This window comes from Copadichromis virginalis, linkage group LG4, assembly GCF_057382275.1.
Source record: "Copadichromis virginalis isolate Kocher_CV1m ecotype Utaka linkage group LG4, C_Virginalis_male_GT1.1, whole genome shotgun sequence".
Classification (NCBI taxonomy): Eukaryota; Metazoa; Chordata; class Actinopteri; order Cichliformes; family Cichlidae; genus Copadichromis; species Copadichromis virginalis.
In genome coordinates this window covers 23,007,632-23,026,216 of record NC_140621.1, presented here as the reverse complement: position 1 = coordinate 23,026,216, position 18,585 = coordinate 23,007,632, and the positions used below count along the sequence as shown (strand labels likewise).

The 18,585-nt window shown below is 39.4% G+C and overlaps 1 protein-coding gene across 1 annotated transcript in view; it reads right to left on the bottom strand.

The window, feature by feature from the left end:
* The window catches only part of LOC146711431 (ubiquitin carboxyl-terminal hydrolase 22-like), a 29,124-nt gene extending 16,191 nt beyond the window's left edge, over positions 1–12,933 (bottom strand). Inside the window, exon 1 of the mRNA XM_085454282.1 lies at positions 12,458–12,933. Coding sequence (XP_085310408.1) covers positions 12,458–12,577 — 120 coding nt within the window. The 5' untranslated portion in view covers positions 12,578–12,933. The remainder of the gene's footprint in view (positions 1–12,457) is intronic.
* Positions 12,934–18,585: the final 5,652 nt, after the last annotated feature.

Here is an 18,585-nt window from a genome sequence, read left to right as displayed (position 1 = left end):
TATGTGCACGTAGCGGTAATTACAAGTACGAAACATGTACTGTGCTTCATAAATGAGTAACAAATGTAGTACATAACAATAACCTACAGCACACCAGAAAAATAGATTCGGACTACCTTTTAGGCTCAGGTGCAGTGACACGGCTTTAACAAGAAGAAAAGTCAGTCATTCACCACCATCTTTCTCTTCTTCCTGCGCACTAAAACCACCAAAGTCCTCTCCTCCAGTGTCTGATACGAACAGGCTCAGGATGGCTACGTCATCCACTCTCAGCTTCTTTCATTCGTTGTCACTTTCAAAACCAAACAAATCCTCGTTGTCAGTGTCAGAGTCGAACACCCTCTGAAGGGCCGTGGCGGTGTCTTCCTCTCCATAATGCAGCAGTCCAGCCCTTTGAAATCCGTTGGTGATCATGGATGTTTTCACACTTTTCCACGCTGTCAGGTTCCACCGGTGGAGTTGAGCATAACTTGCTTTTCGCAAGTTTATTGCCGCTCGTCATCCACGACTCCCGCTGAACGCGTAGCGTTAATTTGAAGTTTGTTTTTCGCGCTACTTGTACAGCACTATGTTGCCTGGCGGATGGACACGTGACCAACATACCACTCTTGAACCCCGATACTGTGTGTCTGATCACATGCCCTCCTGCCAGTCAACGTAGTGCCGTACAACAGCGGAACAAACAAAATAAATCCTCTTACGATATCACAAAAATCTTGGACAATCCATAGAAAAGCCGCACCTGACTAAAAGCCGCAGGGTTCAAAGCTTGTGCAAAAAGTAGCGGCTTATAGCCCGACAATTACGGTACTTAAAAAAAATCCTTACAACTCCTGCAAATGGTGATTTGAAGCTCATCTGCACCAATGTTCGAAACAACTGGAGAAAACAAAAAAATTCGCAATGACCAATATGGTGAAAACACCTCAAGCTGAATTAGCCACAAGCCCACAAATTCAGCAAGTCACTTTCAAAAGCCAAACGCCCCTAGAGACAGTCTGCTCCATTTACATTATATATTTCCTTTAGGCATTATTATTAGATGCAGTATACATTTTCAGTACAATAAACTTTCCTTTTTGCTTATTGTTAGCTTATAGTTAATGGTAGATCAGGTGCCTCTGAACCAGTAGTTATGCTGCTACAGTCTCAGATAAAGCATCTTCTCTAGCACATCCAAAGGTTTTTCAGTGGGGCTGAGGTCTGTATTCTAATGGCTAACCCATGTGTCAAAATGACTCATGCTATGTGGACCCCTCTTTCACAGGCTGAGCCCGATGAATCTTAGCATTGTCATCACAAAATAAGCTTAGGGAAGAAAAAAATTTAAATGATGGAAAAACCTGGTTATTCAATATATTCAGGTAATCAGCTGACCTATTTTCTTGTTGAACCTAGTCCTCCATTCTAATGAAAGGCTCTTTCTTACTTTAAAGTATACCTGGGAATGGGGAAAAAATAATCCTGATGATACAATGATGGTTTATTCACTGTAGCATTATCAAATGTGTAACGTGTCTTTTTCTTTTTTTTTTAATTGTTTAAATGGCAAATGAATTACCTGAGTCACTTTCTTCTCCTTCTCCAACACTGATTAGTTACCTTCTATTCACCTTAATCTGGCTTAATGAATACCACCATGACTAGTTATAAAGTAGTGATGGATTGGTCAATTTAAAGAAAAAAAAAATCAGTTTGGACTACATACACAATAATTTATATAAAAAATATTGATATTGGGTGGCAGTGTAATGATTCTCCCACCTATAGCACATATCCAGATTTAATACTTGATACCCTCTATTTCTATCATTTCTCTTGTCAGCTACTTGCAACAGAATTTTAACAACAGAAGTTAACACAACTATTTCATATGTTAACAATAACAGAAATGCCGCTGTTAACTGTACTTGAGGCATTATGTTTTTTTAGAAGGAAAAAAAACATTTGGACTGAGACCTGAATCCCCGCAGAGATGATTTATCAGTGGGAGTGGGCAGAAATGGTCACAAATTGTGTAGGAGCCAGTGGTTGCAGGATAAAAATACCATTCCTGTGCAAAATTCTACTGTCAGAAGAGAAAAGAATTCAAAATTCACTTATCTGATTTGCAACAAAATATGCTAGTCAGGATGTGATCAATGCGGATAGTACCATGCAATGACACAGAGGTAGCCAGCAGAACTCCCAGTGCGGTCTATGTTTTGGATAAGCATTAGTAGGCATGGGCTAGATTGTGATGACATTGCAGTGTAGGGCTGCCATAAACGATTATTTTGATAGTCGACTAGTCACCGATTATTTATGCGATTAGTCGACTAATCAGATCATCATCCACTGGACGTAAAACTACAGCTTATTGCACCAGCAGCATCTGCTCTTATATAACTATCATTAGCTTACAGCTTTAAGCTTTTAAGGTGCTAACTAAAAATAAAGACAAGATGATAGTTTATTCAATTTTAATGAAATTTGCAGATTGTTTCGGTAAAGTTTAATAAACTCCTTGCTATCTAAAATATAACAGGACACCGGAGTATATTCTCCAGCATCTCACACTTCTGATAATCAGCTGTCTGCTTCAGCTGTGTAAAAACTATAACTTTAATCTCAGCCAAACCGATTTACTCAGGAACAAATAAAATACTAAAAAAAGCCAAACAATAACATTTTTAATTTATCTAAGTGACTCATATATATTTAACCTGAGTCGCGAAAGACGGCGGTGGGTTTGAAAACAATTTGCCGGGAGTCTGGTGTTCTCACGGCGCTAGTGACCTAGCCCCCGGCTAGCTATCGAGCTAGTGGGTAACAGACGTCTCCGAAAACGTCGGAGCGCTTTTGAAAATATGTGGTGTCCTGATAAACTGAGCAGATATTTGAGGTTTACACAGCTACATTCTCGCCTGAAAATATGTTAAACGTTTATTTTGTGACCCAGAAAGAATAATAAGAGTAATATTAAAACTAACTAGCTACCGCCATTGTTGGAAACTAAGCTGGGCCGCGCTATGAATTCTGGGACATAGCTGCTTCTTCTTCTTCGGGGTTTAACGGCAGCTGGCATCCTTGTACATGCTGTGCTGCCATCTTCTGTTTCAGTCCGTTATTACACTCTTAAATCCTGCTATTATTCCTGCGTCTTTTGCGATCTTACAAAGCTTCAAACGACACGTCGACTATTAAATCAGTCGTCGACGATTTTGATAGTCGACGTAATCGTGACTAGTCGACAAATCGTGGCAGCCCTATTGCAGTGGAGGGGATATTCACGGTTGCAGGCACTAAGCTCTGTTTTTATTCAAATTGGTCTGTGAGGCAGCCAGCTTTGAATGGGCAGAAGGGGCAGCACCAAAGAAAAGCTCTATGAGCTTGGTGAGTGAATAAGGAAATGAACTAATTACGTCACTTAAAACTAACATCTACAACAAACTCTAAATCTTTAAGGTCGCATGTAAAACATATAAAAGGTAAAATGGGAGACAGTAGTAGTAGAACAGATAGAGTGAAGAAGCAGTTCCGTTTTTAGAGTATAAATTAAGCCCTAAATACACCAGTAAGAAAAGCTACTCACTGTACTTAATATTAATAACATGTTTTTAACTGCCTGTCCAAACTCATCCCACCAGCAGTGATGTTAATCCCCATTTCTCCACTGCACCATAGCACCAAAAACAAGAAACCCTGCTAATGCCACGCCTTACCCTACTCCTCACCCTCCCCTACCTCAATACATCTGTATTGGGCAGAAAATCTATCCCTGTTCTCTGCCTCTTACAATAGTTCACAGGCTGTCTACTCCTCAGTGTCAGCAGTCCTGCATCTCTGTCTGCACCTGGAGCTTTTAATGTTCTATTAGATCAGCTATTGATCAGCCGCTGGCTCAGATGACTGGAACAAGTGTCGGGCAGGTAGCAAGCTCATGTTCGTGCTGTGCTAGGCTGCATCTCCCACCTGGGATGCACGCTCTTTGAGGGCGGTTAGGCTGTGCTCTGAGTGAAGGGAAATGATGCGCAAAGTTGCTGATTCATAGAAGAGCAGATTTAGAAAACCACCGATTTAAACGACTATACCTCCAATCTATTATTAGCATGGGCAAAAGAGGGCATAATGCTTTGTGGAGTCCACCGATGCTGTGTGGGGCTACTAGCAAAAAATGACTATGATGGAATAAATATGAATCCTCCAGTGCTCTAGATCTAACTTCACAAAAGTGCCATCAGTACGTCACACTTACTCCAAGCATTAAGGGTAATGCATTCAGTTATTCAAACGTAGCCAGTAATGTGATGAGCTGTAACTGAGGAGGAGAGAGAATGATGACAACAATTATGATGTGGACAAAGGTCTGGCTCAACGGAGAACCTTCTTGCTGCTGTAAAGAGAGGAGCAAGGAGGGGAGGGGCAACAAAGTCAATACAGACTAGAGAGCAAAGCTATATGAGAACAGTGACTCACCATGCTGCCTAGCACTCATAAGCCCATGCATGCTTTTCAACACACACACATACATTAACCGTAACTGACATTAAAAGTGCATACTATAAATACGCCTGAAAACACACACAGCAAACACAGACATTGTTAGACATTTGCTGTGATACTTGGACACAAGTGTGCACATATACCGAGTCTTCTTTGACTCCATATTTAACAGGAGCAAGTCAACAAGAGACTATGGAAGGAAACTGATGGTGATGCTCCAGAACCGCACTGCTTCTGACTGACCTCATGGGGCTGTTGCCTGACACTGTCTTGGCAGAATGATGCTGTAACCCCCCACCCCCACTATTTTCACATAACAATGTCTGGCCCACAACATGCACTTTCAGTAAGCTGCCCTAGAGATACACAACATGAATCTGTACGGTTTCACGTCAGCTCATTGCATGGCCTGTTGAAAGTGATATGAATGCTGTGTAGTCTTGGCTTGAGAATGTATTCCCACCTCATACATATGAATTTTAACTTGTAGGAGACATAAGGGATTGTTAGAGTGTGTAGTTTAGCCTCATACTGTCACATATAGTGGTATAACGACACAAAGCTAAACCCTAAGCCCTTAGTGTACAGAGTCTACTTTTCCCAGGAAAACGAAAAAAAAGACACACACACACACACACACACACACACCTACCTGAATAAACAGTGTATGAAGGAGAACTCCATACTGGGGATTTGTGCAGATTTTGTAGGCCTGCTGAACACGTGATAATCTACATAATGAATATGTGAAAGTAATTAAGATCACTGAATAAGGGAGTGACAGTCTGCATTCTCTATTCTTTTACTCTTTTATTTAAGACATTAAGTGATGTGGGAGAAAACAGGAAGCAGAATGCAGCAGTGAAAGATGAAATATGGTATTTAATTAGTAATACTGTATTTAGAGATCGTCTTCTGGAATATGCATATACTTGGAAACCAGCCATACTCCCTTGAAAGGTCATTGTGAATCAATGCAAAAAGCTCCATCACACAAGAGCACAAAGCCAACTTTAATTCAATTCACCTCTTAAAAACAATAATAATTTATGAACAAGTTTGTTAAGCTGCAGAGATGTTTAACTGTTCAAGCTAACAAATTGCTATATGGTTATTGCAGCTATCAGATGCCCAAAGCCTGCTCTACCAAAATAAGACAACTATTTATTTAATCAGAAATTGAAGAGCAGCTTGTTTTGAATGGCACCCTTGGACTAATCATCAAATTGCGTGTTTTTCCCTTCAGCACCAATATGCCATAACCATCACTTGCGAGAAAATCTATAAGCACCACTGAACAGAGCCACAATGGAGCTATTGCAATATAGCTTCCTTAAAAGTGATATTACAGAACAGACCCAAGTAATTGTCATCCAAGTGTCTGATGCTATTGTCTTTCTCACAAGGAGAGAGAATGTTTTGTAGACATAATGTCAATCCCAAGAAAAGCTGTCACTTCAGTGAAAGGTTTTAACTATAGGGAATGACCAAGTGTCTACAAAAAAGAGATTGATTGCCTCTTGGTTCTGGTCAGCCGCTGGAGAGTGACTGACAGCTCATTAGCCAGATGGTGGTACTAAGGGAGGGCTGGACAGCAGCCTCATTGGCTGGCTCATGCCACGAACAGCATGCTTTGTGGCAGTGATGCCTTTCCAAAGCCTGCTGGACAGTCAAATGAGAAGTGTAGTTGAAGGGAGGACAATGAAAAGAAACAGTCTGTGGGAGAGGAAGAGGGAATCAGTCAAAGGGGAATGAGACCAATGAAATTGCAAACTCATGCTCTTTTTCCACTTACACAGACTCCCATATCTGAATATTCGGGTGTAAGGATCAATGAGGCCATTGCAAAAGATAATACCACAACACAAAAGCTTTTGTTTTGTAAACACCTATTTTTTTTTTAATGTTCCTCTCCATTGTTTATCTAAGAGCAAACTTTCATGCAAAATCCTACCCATATGCTTAACCAACACTTTACATATGTGGCTATTATTTGTAAATTTTGTACCTACTTACTTAAAATTGCTTCCAAGTGGAAGATTGTTAACATTTGTCCTTTGGTATGTCTTACCAGAAATGAAAAAACCCAGAATAGTATAAAATGCACCTAGGGGTACAGTACAAAGAAGTTCACAGAGTATGTTACAGTTCCCTCAGGACACAGAGTATTTATGAGGCAAGACTTTCTATGACTAAAAAACTGGGAGGCAAACAGCATGTGAAAGGGGCACCACAAGGTGACACACCAGGTCCATGATTACTCTGGGAGGAGTTTACAGACCATTTGTTTAGTCTGACTCACTGAGCCATAGCCATGGTGCTTGACAGACCGAAACCCACATAAGAAGAAACCAAGGAGTGACAGAGAGCATACAGACATGGAAAAAACAGGCCTGGACAGGGGCCCAGGAACCAAAATCTGACATCACCAAAGCCACAGAGTGTTGCCTGCAAGCCAATCGGATGAGAGGAAAAAAAATAAATAAATAACTAACAGAAAAATAGACCATTTGATTATGCATTTCCCAGGATCCACAAAATCAAATTAATTCAGATAAAGATATAATTCGAAAAATAATAATTCAACCCATGTTTTATTTAATTCCAATAAATACTCAGCATAAGCCTTGAGTAACCCAACCATTTCTTTGTTCCATTTCCAAGTAGCCAGATTTTCTTCTAATTTTTAAAGTAGTTCTGAAAAACAGTTCTTCCCAAGGTTTTTCAGTCCTTATATCTGACCAGACCAAGAAATGTGATATATTTTTTTTGTGCGTTTGATTGTTAAACCACTTCATAATGACCTATGTATCAATCAAGTATAAAAAGGCACCCGACTCAAGGGATAAATCAGTGCTCTAACTACACATAACAATACAACCCTTTAAATTGTGTAAAATAGCATTTTTACACCAACAAGATGATTCCCAAAAGAAAACTTGGAAGATTTGGCATATATTGTCATGGTGTGCAATGTGTCCTTAAAAATTTAAGACGTGACAACTGAAGCTTGAAAAAAACGAAGTGACAGACTTAAAAACTATCCAGGGAAGATGGATAGTATTAAAAGCCATGCCCTTAACAAACGGGGGGGATCCCACAAAGACCTCACACCGGACCTGAGAGATGTATGTGGCCCTTATTTTGATCCATCTACTGTTCACTGAAGCCTCATCAGAAATGGTCTCAGTGGAAGAGTGACTGTCAGAAGCCATTCTTAAGGAAGGGAAACCGGAAGAAAAAGCTGGGGTATGCCAAACTACAAAAGAAATCGATTTTTGGTTCAGGCTGTGTGGAAAAACAGCGATGACACAAAATATTGTCCTTCAACCTATTGAGAATTGTACAAATTCTATTTTTGCTTTATATACACTATATTTCCAGGCATGTATGTAGATGTTTAAAAAAAATAGCTGGACCTAAAGAAATGAGTAGCTGCTGAAGATTTCTGTACAGTACTGCACACCAATAAAGTTAAATAAAATATGAATAATCAAAAGAGTATTTGAAACAAACTTAATAGGCTAGACTTTAGAAGAACCATGGCTTAGCAAGGTTTACAAATAAAATAAAGTCAAGGTAAAGCAGGCAGCAGCGGCGTGGGCGCAGAAGAGGAAAAAAGCGTGATAAGAAGAGACTGTAGGAATAGATCCTGGCGCTAGAAACGTATGCTGATGAGTCAAGGAGCAGGCCTGTGATGCGATGGAGGCAGATCTGACAAAGAGATCTCCTCATAGCACAGAAATCAGGCGCTCTCTGGGATGGGCCGTGCCTCGGTGATTTTGTGCATGTGTGCATGCCAACTGAAAGAAGAGGAGGGAGAGACGGGCGTCGTAATTGTGTCAAGCCTTGAAAATATATCCGTTTTCTGAAATTTCCAGCAGCATCTAGCAAATGATTTATTTCTCATCTTCTCTCATCAAAAGCAGAAAAGCACAAAGGGGGGTTTGCACTTATGGGAAAGGTAGAGGAAGGCTGGGGGGCAGGGGGTGTGGTTTCTCAGATCATATATGATTTATCAAAACTAGAAAATACAAGTTCACTACTGTCAGCTCTCTAATCATTACTCTTTAATCTAAGTAACAGCACAATCTTCAAAGTAGTTATGGTTGCAAAAATTCTGCCAACCCCACCCCACTCTGCTTTCATCCTACCCCGTTTCCACTCAACCTAGGGTAATATCTCTTGTTTAACTGTATTGCACAGACCCTCACTGTGGAGTAGTCCAGTAAATGAAATAAGAGTTCATCGTCCTGGATTAAGCAATGTCAAGATAAATAAGTATGAATAGAGGCATTACCACTCACAACCATGGCCATTCACAAACTATAAATTTTGAATACAACTGAAATAGATTAGCCTCAATCAAATGACACAAAAGCTGCTCTGACACCCTTCTGTCAAAGTCCACTTAAATGGAAATCTGGCAATTAAGAGAAATAAAATGTCAGGAAACAGCACAGAAAAGGTCCCACACGACATACCCATTTTAATCACACACAGAATTTAAAGCACACTAGCTTAGCATATCAAAAACAGAAGGGATTTGAAAGACAGAAGGGAAAGCAAACCAAAACAATGGTCTTTCCTTTCCAATCCTTTCGCTACCCAGTATGGCTAAAGAAGATCTTTCCACTAACCAGCATCTAGGTTCTTGTTCAAGGCTAAATACAATGAACCACAGACTTATTCATCTGGAATAAATCCACCCCGAAGACAAACAACACTGCATACTTGTTTATTCTTGCCATTTCATTTCACGGGGCATCTTCAAAACGCCCCTTTATTTGTATTTAATTGTTTTCTCAATGGACCGTTTGTGTCCCAATTACGAAATGATTTAGAGGCCATTTGTGATTGTGCAGAGAAGACGGTTGCTACATTTTTAGAACAAAATGACACCAGGCTTCAGGCGTGACAGAGTCTACAAAAAATAACAACATTAAACGTGGAGTTTATGGTTAATATTTCAACTGTGTGTCAGTAGCAGATTGCAGAACATTACACAGCAGATAAGAGTACTTGTCATTCCAGCTGAATGGGGAATTTGCTCTAGAACCATAATGCAAAAAATAAATAATCCTAAGGTCCTCAAAATGAAACACACAGAATCCCAGGCCACACTGGGTCACCACATCTCTCCTGCAGTGTCCTATTCCTGATGTTCAATCTACCGGGTTTTACCAGTGAAGGGTTGTACATTCAGAACAGGCGACAGCGTAAATGCATCACCTGGGAATTGATATTGGCTTAAGGTAGGAAGAGTGACAGCTTACAGGAAGGCTGCTGAGGACAGTCCCTTCTAAAAGAAGATGGGAAAAATGCAATACAAGATTACAAGATTATAAGGCACTTCTAAAACCAAAACCACACTCTCATCTTTCTAGAAGGTGCCTCTTAATTTACAGGGCTTCCCACCAGTGTAAGATGAATATGCAAAAGGAACTGCACAGATAAGCTTTTATCTAGTCAATGAATATGACATTCACAACATCCATCAGTGTCAGTGTCATCTAATCAAACCATTTTGATGCAATAAGTATTCAACATAAAGTCATACTGGTATCTAATGATCTTAAGAACAAACACAAAGTGGTCTCAACTTTACTTTTGTACCAATGAACCAGCACAGTAGTGCTCTGCATGTTACATTCGTTAGAAGCTAAACAGGCTCAGTGACAAGTTGTAAGGCACAAATATATCAACTAAGTAAAATGCAGAAACTTTAACTTCTCTTTTCTACCTGCTTTCAGCCGTATGTAAACATACTATTTCAATATAATAAATAGTCATATGCTCGATGAAGGAAATATAACAAGGTATAGCAAGCAAGAAACATGGAAAAAGCCTGCATGACTCTAAGGCTACAGGCGTATTGTGATAATTTGACATGATAGAGAATCTAGGGGGATACATTATAATGAAAAACTGAACTGATAAAGCACATGGAAATGTGGAGCACAGAGCATGAATTAAAATGCAATCCAGTCTGGAACTGAAAATGTTAAACTGTACAGAAACCTGCTTGTCACTACTTTCAATGCAAAACCGTCATCTATCCTTGAGCACTTAACATCTAGCAGGATTGGGCCTGGATGACTGTTATTTATGCAGCATACTACCAAGCACAGATGGCGCAGGATTGATGGGAAAAAATAGGAAAAGAAACATCACTATACCTCTGATAAACTGCTGTTGTGTTTGTCTCAACATTGCAGACACATGGAAAGATTTATTAGACGTACTTTTTATGTGAAAAGCGGAGCTTGCTGCTGATTCAGAGACTCTGGAAGATATTATCTTGCAAAAAAGATGGTTGTGTGGAGCTGACAGGAATGTTGCTGAGACAGAGAGCGCTGCAAAACAGATACGGAAAGATTCCTCCCAAATGTATAGGACAAACCAGATTAGCCACCACTAAACACAACAACAGGAGTTTAGCCATAACTCTGTACATCACTGAGAAGTGAGCAACACCTATGACAAGTCATACTTTTACGACGGACTTGAGCTGCTGTTGAGCGCTTTCTTGTCTGTAGTGTGCCAAAGAAACCAAACAGGTTTTTAAAATAAATTGTAGCAGTGCCCCCCATTATACCGTCATGTATACATTTTCAGATGCTCTCTCACAGTTTTGCTTTATAATTCTGTCATCTTGGGTGGGTGAAAAAAGAATTAAGACAGACAGGGTGAGCGCTGTGCTCAAGTTAAAGCATGTCATTTCAACACTGTATAAGCAAAAAAGGGTTACTGGCCATTTAGCACTATTTGCTCTAACATACCCGCAATGTAACTGAGCCATGCTTTTGGCTGTTCTACTCATGGTCCACCCTCCCCAACAGGCAATATTTCTGGCTGTAACAGTGCATCACAAACGATAAAAGGATGGGGCCGATGCCTCCTGCTACACTGGTTTACATCCAATATTATGTCCACTAAATGAAGGAGGCACTGAAGCGGGTGGGTGAGCGGGAGGAAAGCAAGCAAGCCAGCTCTTATTCATCTGAACTACCTGCATTATGTCAGTGAAGATGAGGAGAGGGGGGAAAGCATCAACTCACCAGCTCTGCCCATCCTGCATCACTGTGAAGTACCTATTTTATCACAACGGCATAAATATGCATTACAACATGCAGGTGAAGCATAGATGGCTTATAAGCAAGCAACAATCAAACTGTTGCTAATGCAAGGTGAAAACAAAGCCAAGCTAGACAATGTGAAAACAGTGGCTCAAAAAAACAAGAGGAAAGAAAAAGAAGAAAGAAAAGGAGTGAAAGGGTGGGAATATAACAGAAACTGCAGCACGGTCCAGTGATGACATCAGTGTAGAGAGATACTCGTAGCTGTGTAGGCCAAGCAGGTGTGGGATGAGCCCAAAAAGAAACTGGGAATAAAGCAATCAGCGGAAGCCCCTGAAAGCGACATGGCCAGGGTAGAGAAGAGAGCAAAATAAAAAAAAAAAGAAATACGCACACAAAAAAAACAATGACCTAGTAAGCCCAACAGAAACCCGCTAATAACGTAAGGACTCTGTGTGTTCGTGCGAAGACACAATAGGTCCCAATTGGTGTGGTTACTGTTAACCCGTGACCACAACTCCAAAAAAAGGAAAGAAAAAAATCCAAGTTTAGACATCCAGCAAAACGCTCAGCTAATAGCAGATTTTCTCGAATTAACAGTGTTTCACTTATTAAAGACAATTTCAGTGTTTTAGTTAATTCTGCTAAGGATCCTACAGTATCCGCAGTTCACCAGGCAGAGTCCTGCTAGCTAAGTTACCGGTGGCTAACCATAGTACTGGCAACATTTGCTGCTGCAAGAGTACTTTCATTAAGATTTTGTGATTGTGCTTCGTGTGGGACACCATTTGCACTCCAGTTCTTTGTCTGTCTGTGCCACATTAAAAATTATTTCACTTCTGTTTGTGAGGCTAGCGTTGCAGTTCCTGTGTTTTTTGTTTTTTTGTTTTTACCTTGCGTCTCCTGGTCTCAGCAGTACCACTCCAAACAAAGCATTGGTATATGACTCGAAGATTTTGTTTCCAATTATCCACCTTATAACCGTTCACATGGGAGCACCCGGCCGGACTCATGACAGACAAAACATTCAGTATGGGTTTTTAGGTGACAATGAAAAGTCTCCTGGATTATTCACTTAGCTAGGCTAGCTAGCACGAATTGTCTGTCCAGAAATGGTTTCCGTTTGGAAATGGGACAATCGATGTAGTATCCAAAATGCTCCTCGGGCATCTGACAAACACGGTCTTTGATTAACTAGGTCTAAATCTTTTCATGTAGTCATCAAACAGAATTATCACTTCACTAAAATTCTGTTCCCCTTGCTGTTTTGACAGTTGGCTTTTCGTTTAGCTCCACTTCCACTCTCACGATTAGTTAGCTTTCTTTCTCTAGTTAGCCTGCTAACACTCAACTACAGCTTCACAATGCCCGCCCAGCCTGCGCTATGATTTGCCACAAAAAATTACGTCACTACGTTCGTGTTGGAACTCGAATGGTGTGCTTGTTTTACAACCTAGAGTGTCCCGTAACCATTGACTTCGTCGATGACACAGGCTTGAGACAAACGCCTCCTGTCCCGGATAACGTGGAGTATATAACTGAACCAAATTTTACAAGAACGTTATTCTGAATGGTTCACGCTACATCCATGAGTGGAAGGGTTTGTTGCTTCTGAAATAAGCAATATTAAAAAAGAAAAACCTATTTGTTGCTGTCCTGTATCATGTCCGCCTCGGTTAGAGGATGTTCTATTGAGGCGATGCCTCTTTCTTACATAGTCACTCTTTATTCATGTAAAAGTTTCAGTTTATGATTGCAGTGCAGTTGAGTGTGTGATATAATAGCAATAGTGTAAAGTGGATTTTTGTTTATTTGAACATGTGCAAAAATCTCCAGCACATATTTGAAGGTGCAGTCCTATTAAACGTGTAACCCCTTTAAATTAAACAATTGAAGCCTACCACCTAGTGGATAAATTGTGCATGGGCATAAAGGATGCAAGGAAATTTGAAAATGTTTATGCCGAAATGACTGACATGAAAGTAAGACAGTTAGGGAATAATTACCCCTGGCTGAGGGCTCAAAAATGCAATGCTAATCTTTAAATATAACTATATGGTACACTGTATGTCAGCATTTAAAGCCTTGACAAACTCCATATGGAAGACCTAAGATTTTTTATAAGCTTTGTATGGAAGCCAACCAACAGGATCCAGTGGTCTTGTTGACAGCATCCTGGTCACCCACGATCACCAAAGGCAACAGAGGACCTTCAAAAGTGTTGGTAATACCTAATAGTCACAGCATTAAGGAGGTGGCTTAGTGGATAGTGACTTATAATGTTCTCATACTCGTGCTGTGTTTAGGAAAGGTGGTGGAGAAAGTTGTAAATGAGTGTATCTGCACCTGAGATGACGGCAACCAAGATCAAGCAGCTGGTCTCAGTACAGCCCTACTCTATCACACTAATTACTACCTTTATACATTATGAACCCAAGGCTGTGTTCCGAAAGCCTGTGTATGATTTGCATGATTTATTTTTATGATTTATTTTTTAATATTTATGAGAGGGTTGAAAAAGAACAGAAAATGTTTTTGTTTGTTTGTTTTGATTCATAAAGTGCTACTTTCTTACATTTTTCACTTGGGGGCAGTGTTAGCTAATTTTGCGCAACAAAGCCCACAATTCTGGATTTTATATACTGATTTCTAACTATGAATTCATTCCCACATTTAATATCTCTTCTTTTTAATACAGCCCATTTTGGAGAAGTCTGTGCAAGCCTCAAGCTTGTCATTGCTCTGCATCCCCTGTTGCTTATAACATCTCTTTTTTCCCCAGTATCATTAAATTAAAACAGACTTTGAAGTCTGATCATAAGCACACAGAAAAGGAAAAGGTGTTGTATCAGCATTATTACCCACCAGATGTTTTGCTTGACACCAAACAAAGGCTGTATTACACTATTTGGGATTTCCTGAGGAATATTTTTAATTCCAGTTATACAGTAAAATGCACTGCTATTCCAGTAGTGGTCATTCCACAGGAGTGGAATTGTTTTTCATGAATAAAATGGTACTGTATGGTTCCAAAAAATCTACACTGAAAGGTTTATGATGCTTTTGTGAGCTTTACGTTGTGGGCATGTCATGATGGTGGACTCTCTGCATGTAGAAACAAATTAAATATGAACTCTTCTTGAAATTGCACCTACTTCCCTGAAGACATTTTCCAAAACGTTAATGTTTTCTGAATGCATGTTATTAATCATTTATTAGTTAAAAGAAATACATAATGTTAAGGTGAGCACCATTGGGCCTGAGACTGTCCTTTTCAATCACGAATAGTAGCTTTTCAGTATGCAGCAGTGAACCTGACACAGCATGCCTGTTTTAAGTTTCAGTAACCTGCTGTCTTGAAGACATAACAGTTCAGATGATGCTGTTTATCCTCAACCAAACGGAGAAAAATATGTTACTGTCCAATATTGAGACAGGCCTCGGGCACATTGTACTATTCATATTTACGACATTCATCAATCTTACCAGTTTCTTACCAGTTACCTATCTGTCATTTGGACTTTTTATTTTTTTTTCTTTCAAATGCAGACATGCACAAATTCCCTTCTTATCTTGAAAACAGTCAAAACCGTTTTCCTGCAGTGCCCAATTTATTTCATTTAACAGGCAGAAAATATACTGTTTGTTCAAACCTTGCCTGAGTCCTCAGCAGCAATGACTCCATCTGTAATTCAATTATGGAAATCAAAGAGGCCTGTTAAAAAAAACCCAAAGCTTCGTGGAACCGAGCTTCAGATTTCTTGGAAATAAGAGACGATGAGCATGAACGTACTCTGGTTATAATCAGGATGTTGAACAGTAAAATGTCAAATGAAGTGCAGGAATCAATTAATAGCTGCACCAGCTTATTATGTTCTCCTGTTTTGGATAGACCAACAACTAAGAACAGACAGAGTGCAAATGTGCATTTCATGTTACATGCCACAGAGGCTGACTAGTACAACTGAATCCTGACCCCTGATCTATCTCATGCACATATCCTCAAGTATCCATGGCAGTGAAGTAGTGTTTATTAAATTAAATGCAAATTTGGATTGGATTATGACCAGCAGCTGACCGGCTAGCTCTTTGGTGCACATAAAGACTCTTTGTGAAAGCATCTTTCCTAGAAACTTTTATGAAACCAGGATTCACATGATGGGAACAAATCTCTTGTCAAATAAAACTTTCACTTTGCCCTAAATCTAAATAACAAGAAAGGTTCATTTTATTGGGAAACGATTTGTTTTAATGATGCACAGCTTCAGTGACTGTGTCTTTCATATAGAGATGCATGCTAAGATTAGACCACAGATTAGCAGACAGGACATCTGCATCCTGTCAGAGATGCTGGGAGGTGACACATCTGTTGGAAACTGTCAGCTGCCCATTCACGTCATTACAGAGGCTGAGTGGGGAAAGGCAAGCCACTCTGGGACTCCTATATATGGGTTCAACTGGAAGTGTCCTAAAGTCACCCAGGCTTAAAAGATATCTATAATTCCCTTGTTAGCTATAAGTTACAAGTTTAGTCTGGGCTCCACACGAGATATGTTCCAGGGCAAAGTTTTACTGCTGGAGTTCTTACATAGAAATCTATATTGAGAGCTAGAAAATAAATAAATCACATTTTGTTATGAAGTATGATGAAATGATTACTTCTCAAGAAATTTTAAGTAAGAAATAAAATAGGAGCTTTGTGTAAAAAAAAAAAAAGCAAACAACCAAACAGAAAACAAAACAGAAGAACTACTTAGAAGAGTTTTTTCTGTTGAATAGCTAACCATAAATATGTAAATGCATACTCCATTTTAATAAACATTACTGGGAAGGATATACACTGTAAATAGTGTATATCCTTCCCAGTAATGTTTATTAAAGGAAGGCTGAGGTTGATATTTACAATTGTCCTCTGTGAAATTCACAGAGGACAGTTGTAAATATCAACCTCAGCCTACCTCACATCTGAAAATTGACTTCTCCCTTCTTCTACCTATTGCTGTTGAGATGAACTAGATGTGAGAACTGTGATCTTTGAGAACTATGAAGGATCGTGCAAGTGTGAATAGATCTATGAGCTGAAAGTGATGTTTAGAGCTTACAGAACACATGTGACTGCATCTACAAATCACTATTCCTTCACGACTACCTGTGATGTTTAATAAAACCTCACTACCTCTGCAGGCATTCAGTCACTTTACTTGAAAGTAGAGCCACTGACATTTTCGCTAAATATTATATAAGCATAAGCAGCACGCCCCAGCACTGTTGACTAGTATGTGCTGTTGGCAGCAAGTAAGTCCTGGATTTGAATCCACTGGCTGGCTGGAGCCTTTCTGTGTGCAGTTTGCACATTTTCCCTGCGTCAGCATGGGTTTTCTGGCCTGATCCCACAGTCCAAGGGGTTACATTAATGGTGATTTTAAATTTGCCACATTGGTTATCGTTCTGTTTGCCCTGCAGTAGAGTGTGACCTATTCAGGGAGTACTCCACAGTTTACCTTTTGGCAGCTTGGATAGGCTCCAGTCTTAAACTGGATAAATAGAAGAAAACGGACTAGAGTAGATGGATTACAGAAGCCATTAAAAAAATAATTAACATGGATTTTCCTTAAATCTATCAACATTTTTCTACTTTCAGTTGCATCACAAGGTGTTGACAACAGGTATTTGATTTTGCAGTTTTATGCTAGAACATGCTTCGTTAACACAGCAAGTGTAAGTAGATGTGTTAATTATCATGCTCTGCAGTCACTGTATATATGGAACAACTAATTTAAAGAACCGTAATGAAAGCAGGCCACTTACAATAAAACAAAATATAAGTCATAATTAAAATGTTACATTTCTAAATGCTTTTCATAGACTTTTAACTTCATGTTATCACTGTCACTGCTTTCGCCGAATGAATAGTCACTTGAGTATCAAGAACAGGACTAAAGATGTCACTAATGTTCACGAAGCCTAAAAACCAGACCACACCACAAATAAAAAATGTTCAGTCAAATAAAAGTCAATGAACTAAATTCCTGTGTTCATATAATAATGGGATATTTATTCTCTCTACTGTGCGTGTTAGCCATTGGGATATTTTCATACCTTTCTAATAATGCTGGGTCACAAAATGACCCACTTTTTAAAATGTATTAATATAAGGTGTCAGAGCTTTCCCTGACCCAAATGGTAAAACACTTAGGGAACATAATGCCCAACAAACTCAATCTAGGTCACCTGTACTAACTCATGTAAGTTTGAGCAGTATGTAACACTCTGTCATACTGGAAATTAGTGTGAGGACTGAGCTTCTGGTAGGATCTTCAATGATGCCACACACTGAGGTATGAGAGAAAATGTTTCCTGCTGACCTATATTTTTTCATGGCTATTTGTTTTCATCAAAGCTTAATTTCAGCAGCTGCTCCCTTCCTCTTCCCATACCCGGCACACTCATTACCCACACGTAGCAAACACTATAAGGAAGCATTCTCATTAGTCACTGCAGCAATGAGACCACCTCTGTGACACAGCCAATGAATATTTAAGATCATCTTTACTGAGATTTAACTTCACATTTAATGAGGCCAACATAGAGACCTGCTGGTGACTGATCTCCCAGGAATATGGGTCAATGTAAGGGAAGACAAGACAGATTAGTTTTATATTTGCACAGTTATGACAATATTGTGATTTGTTCCTGAGAATTCATTTTAAAAAGGTATTGATTCCATCCTGTTTTCTAGGTTTATCGTATGCCACTATTCTGCATTAATCTCTATAAGTTGAATATAATATATAAATATAGTTGGATACATTGTAGTCCATTAGATTATATTTGTGCATGTTAAAGTTTATATGGGTTGCCATGCTTCACTCAACATGCATGACATGTGTTACACTTGTAGGGATAGTAGATTGCATTTACTGCCGAAATAGATGTTTCAGGTTGCTAGGTATTGGGATGTGAAGCAAATTTTCCCACTCATTGCAGGTCAGCTTTGTTTGCTCGGTGTATTAATGGATTA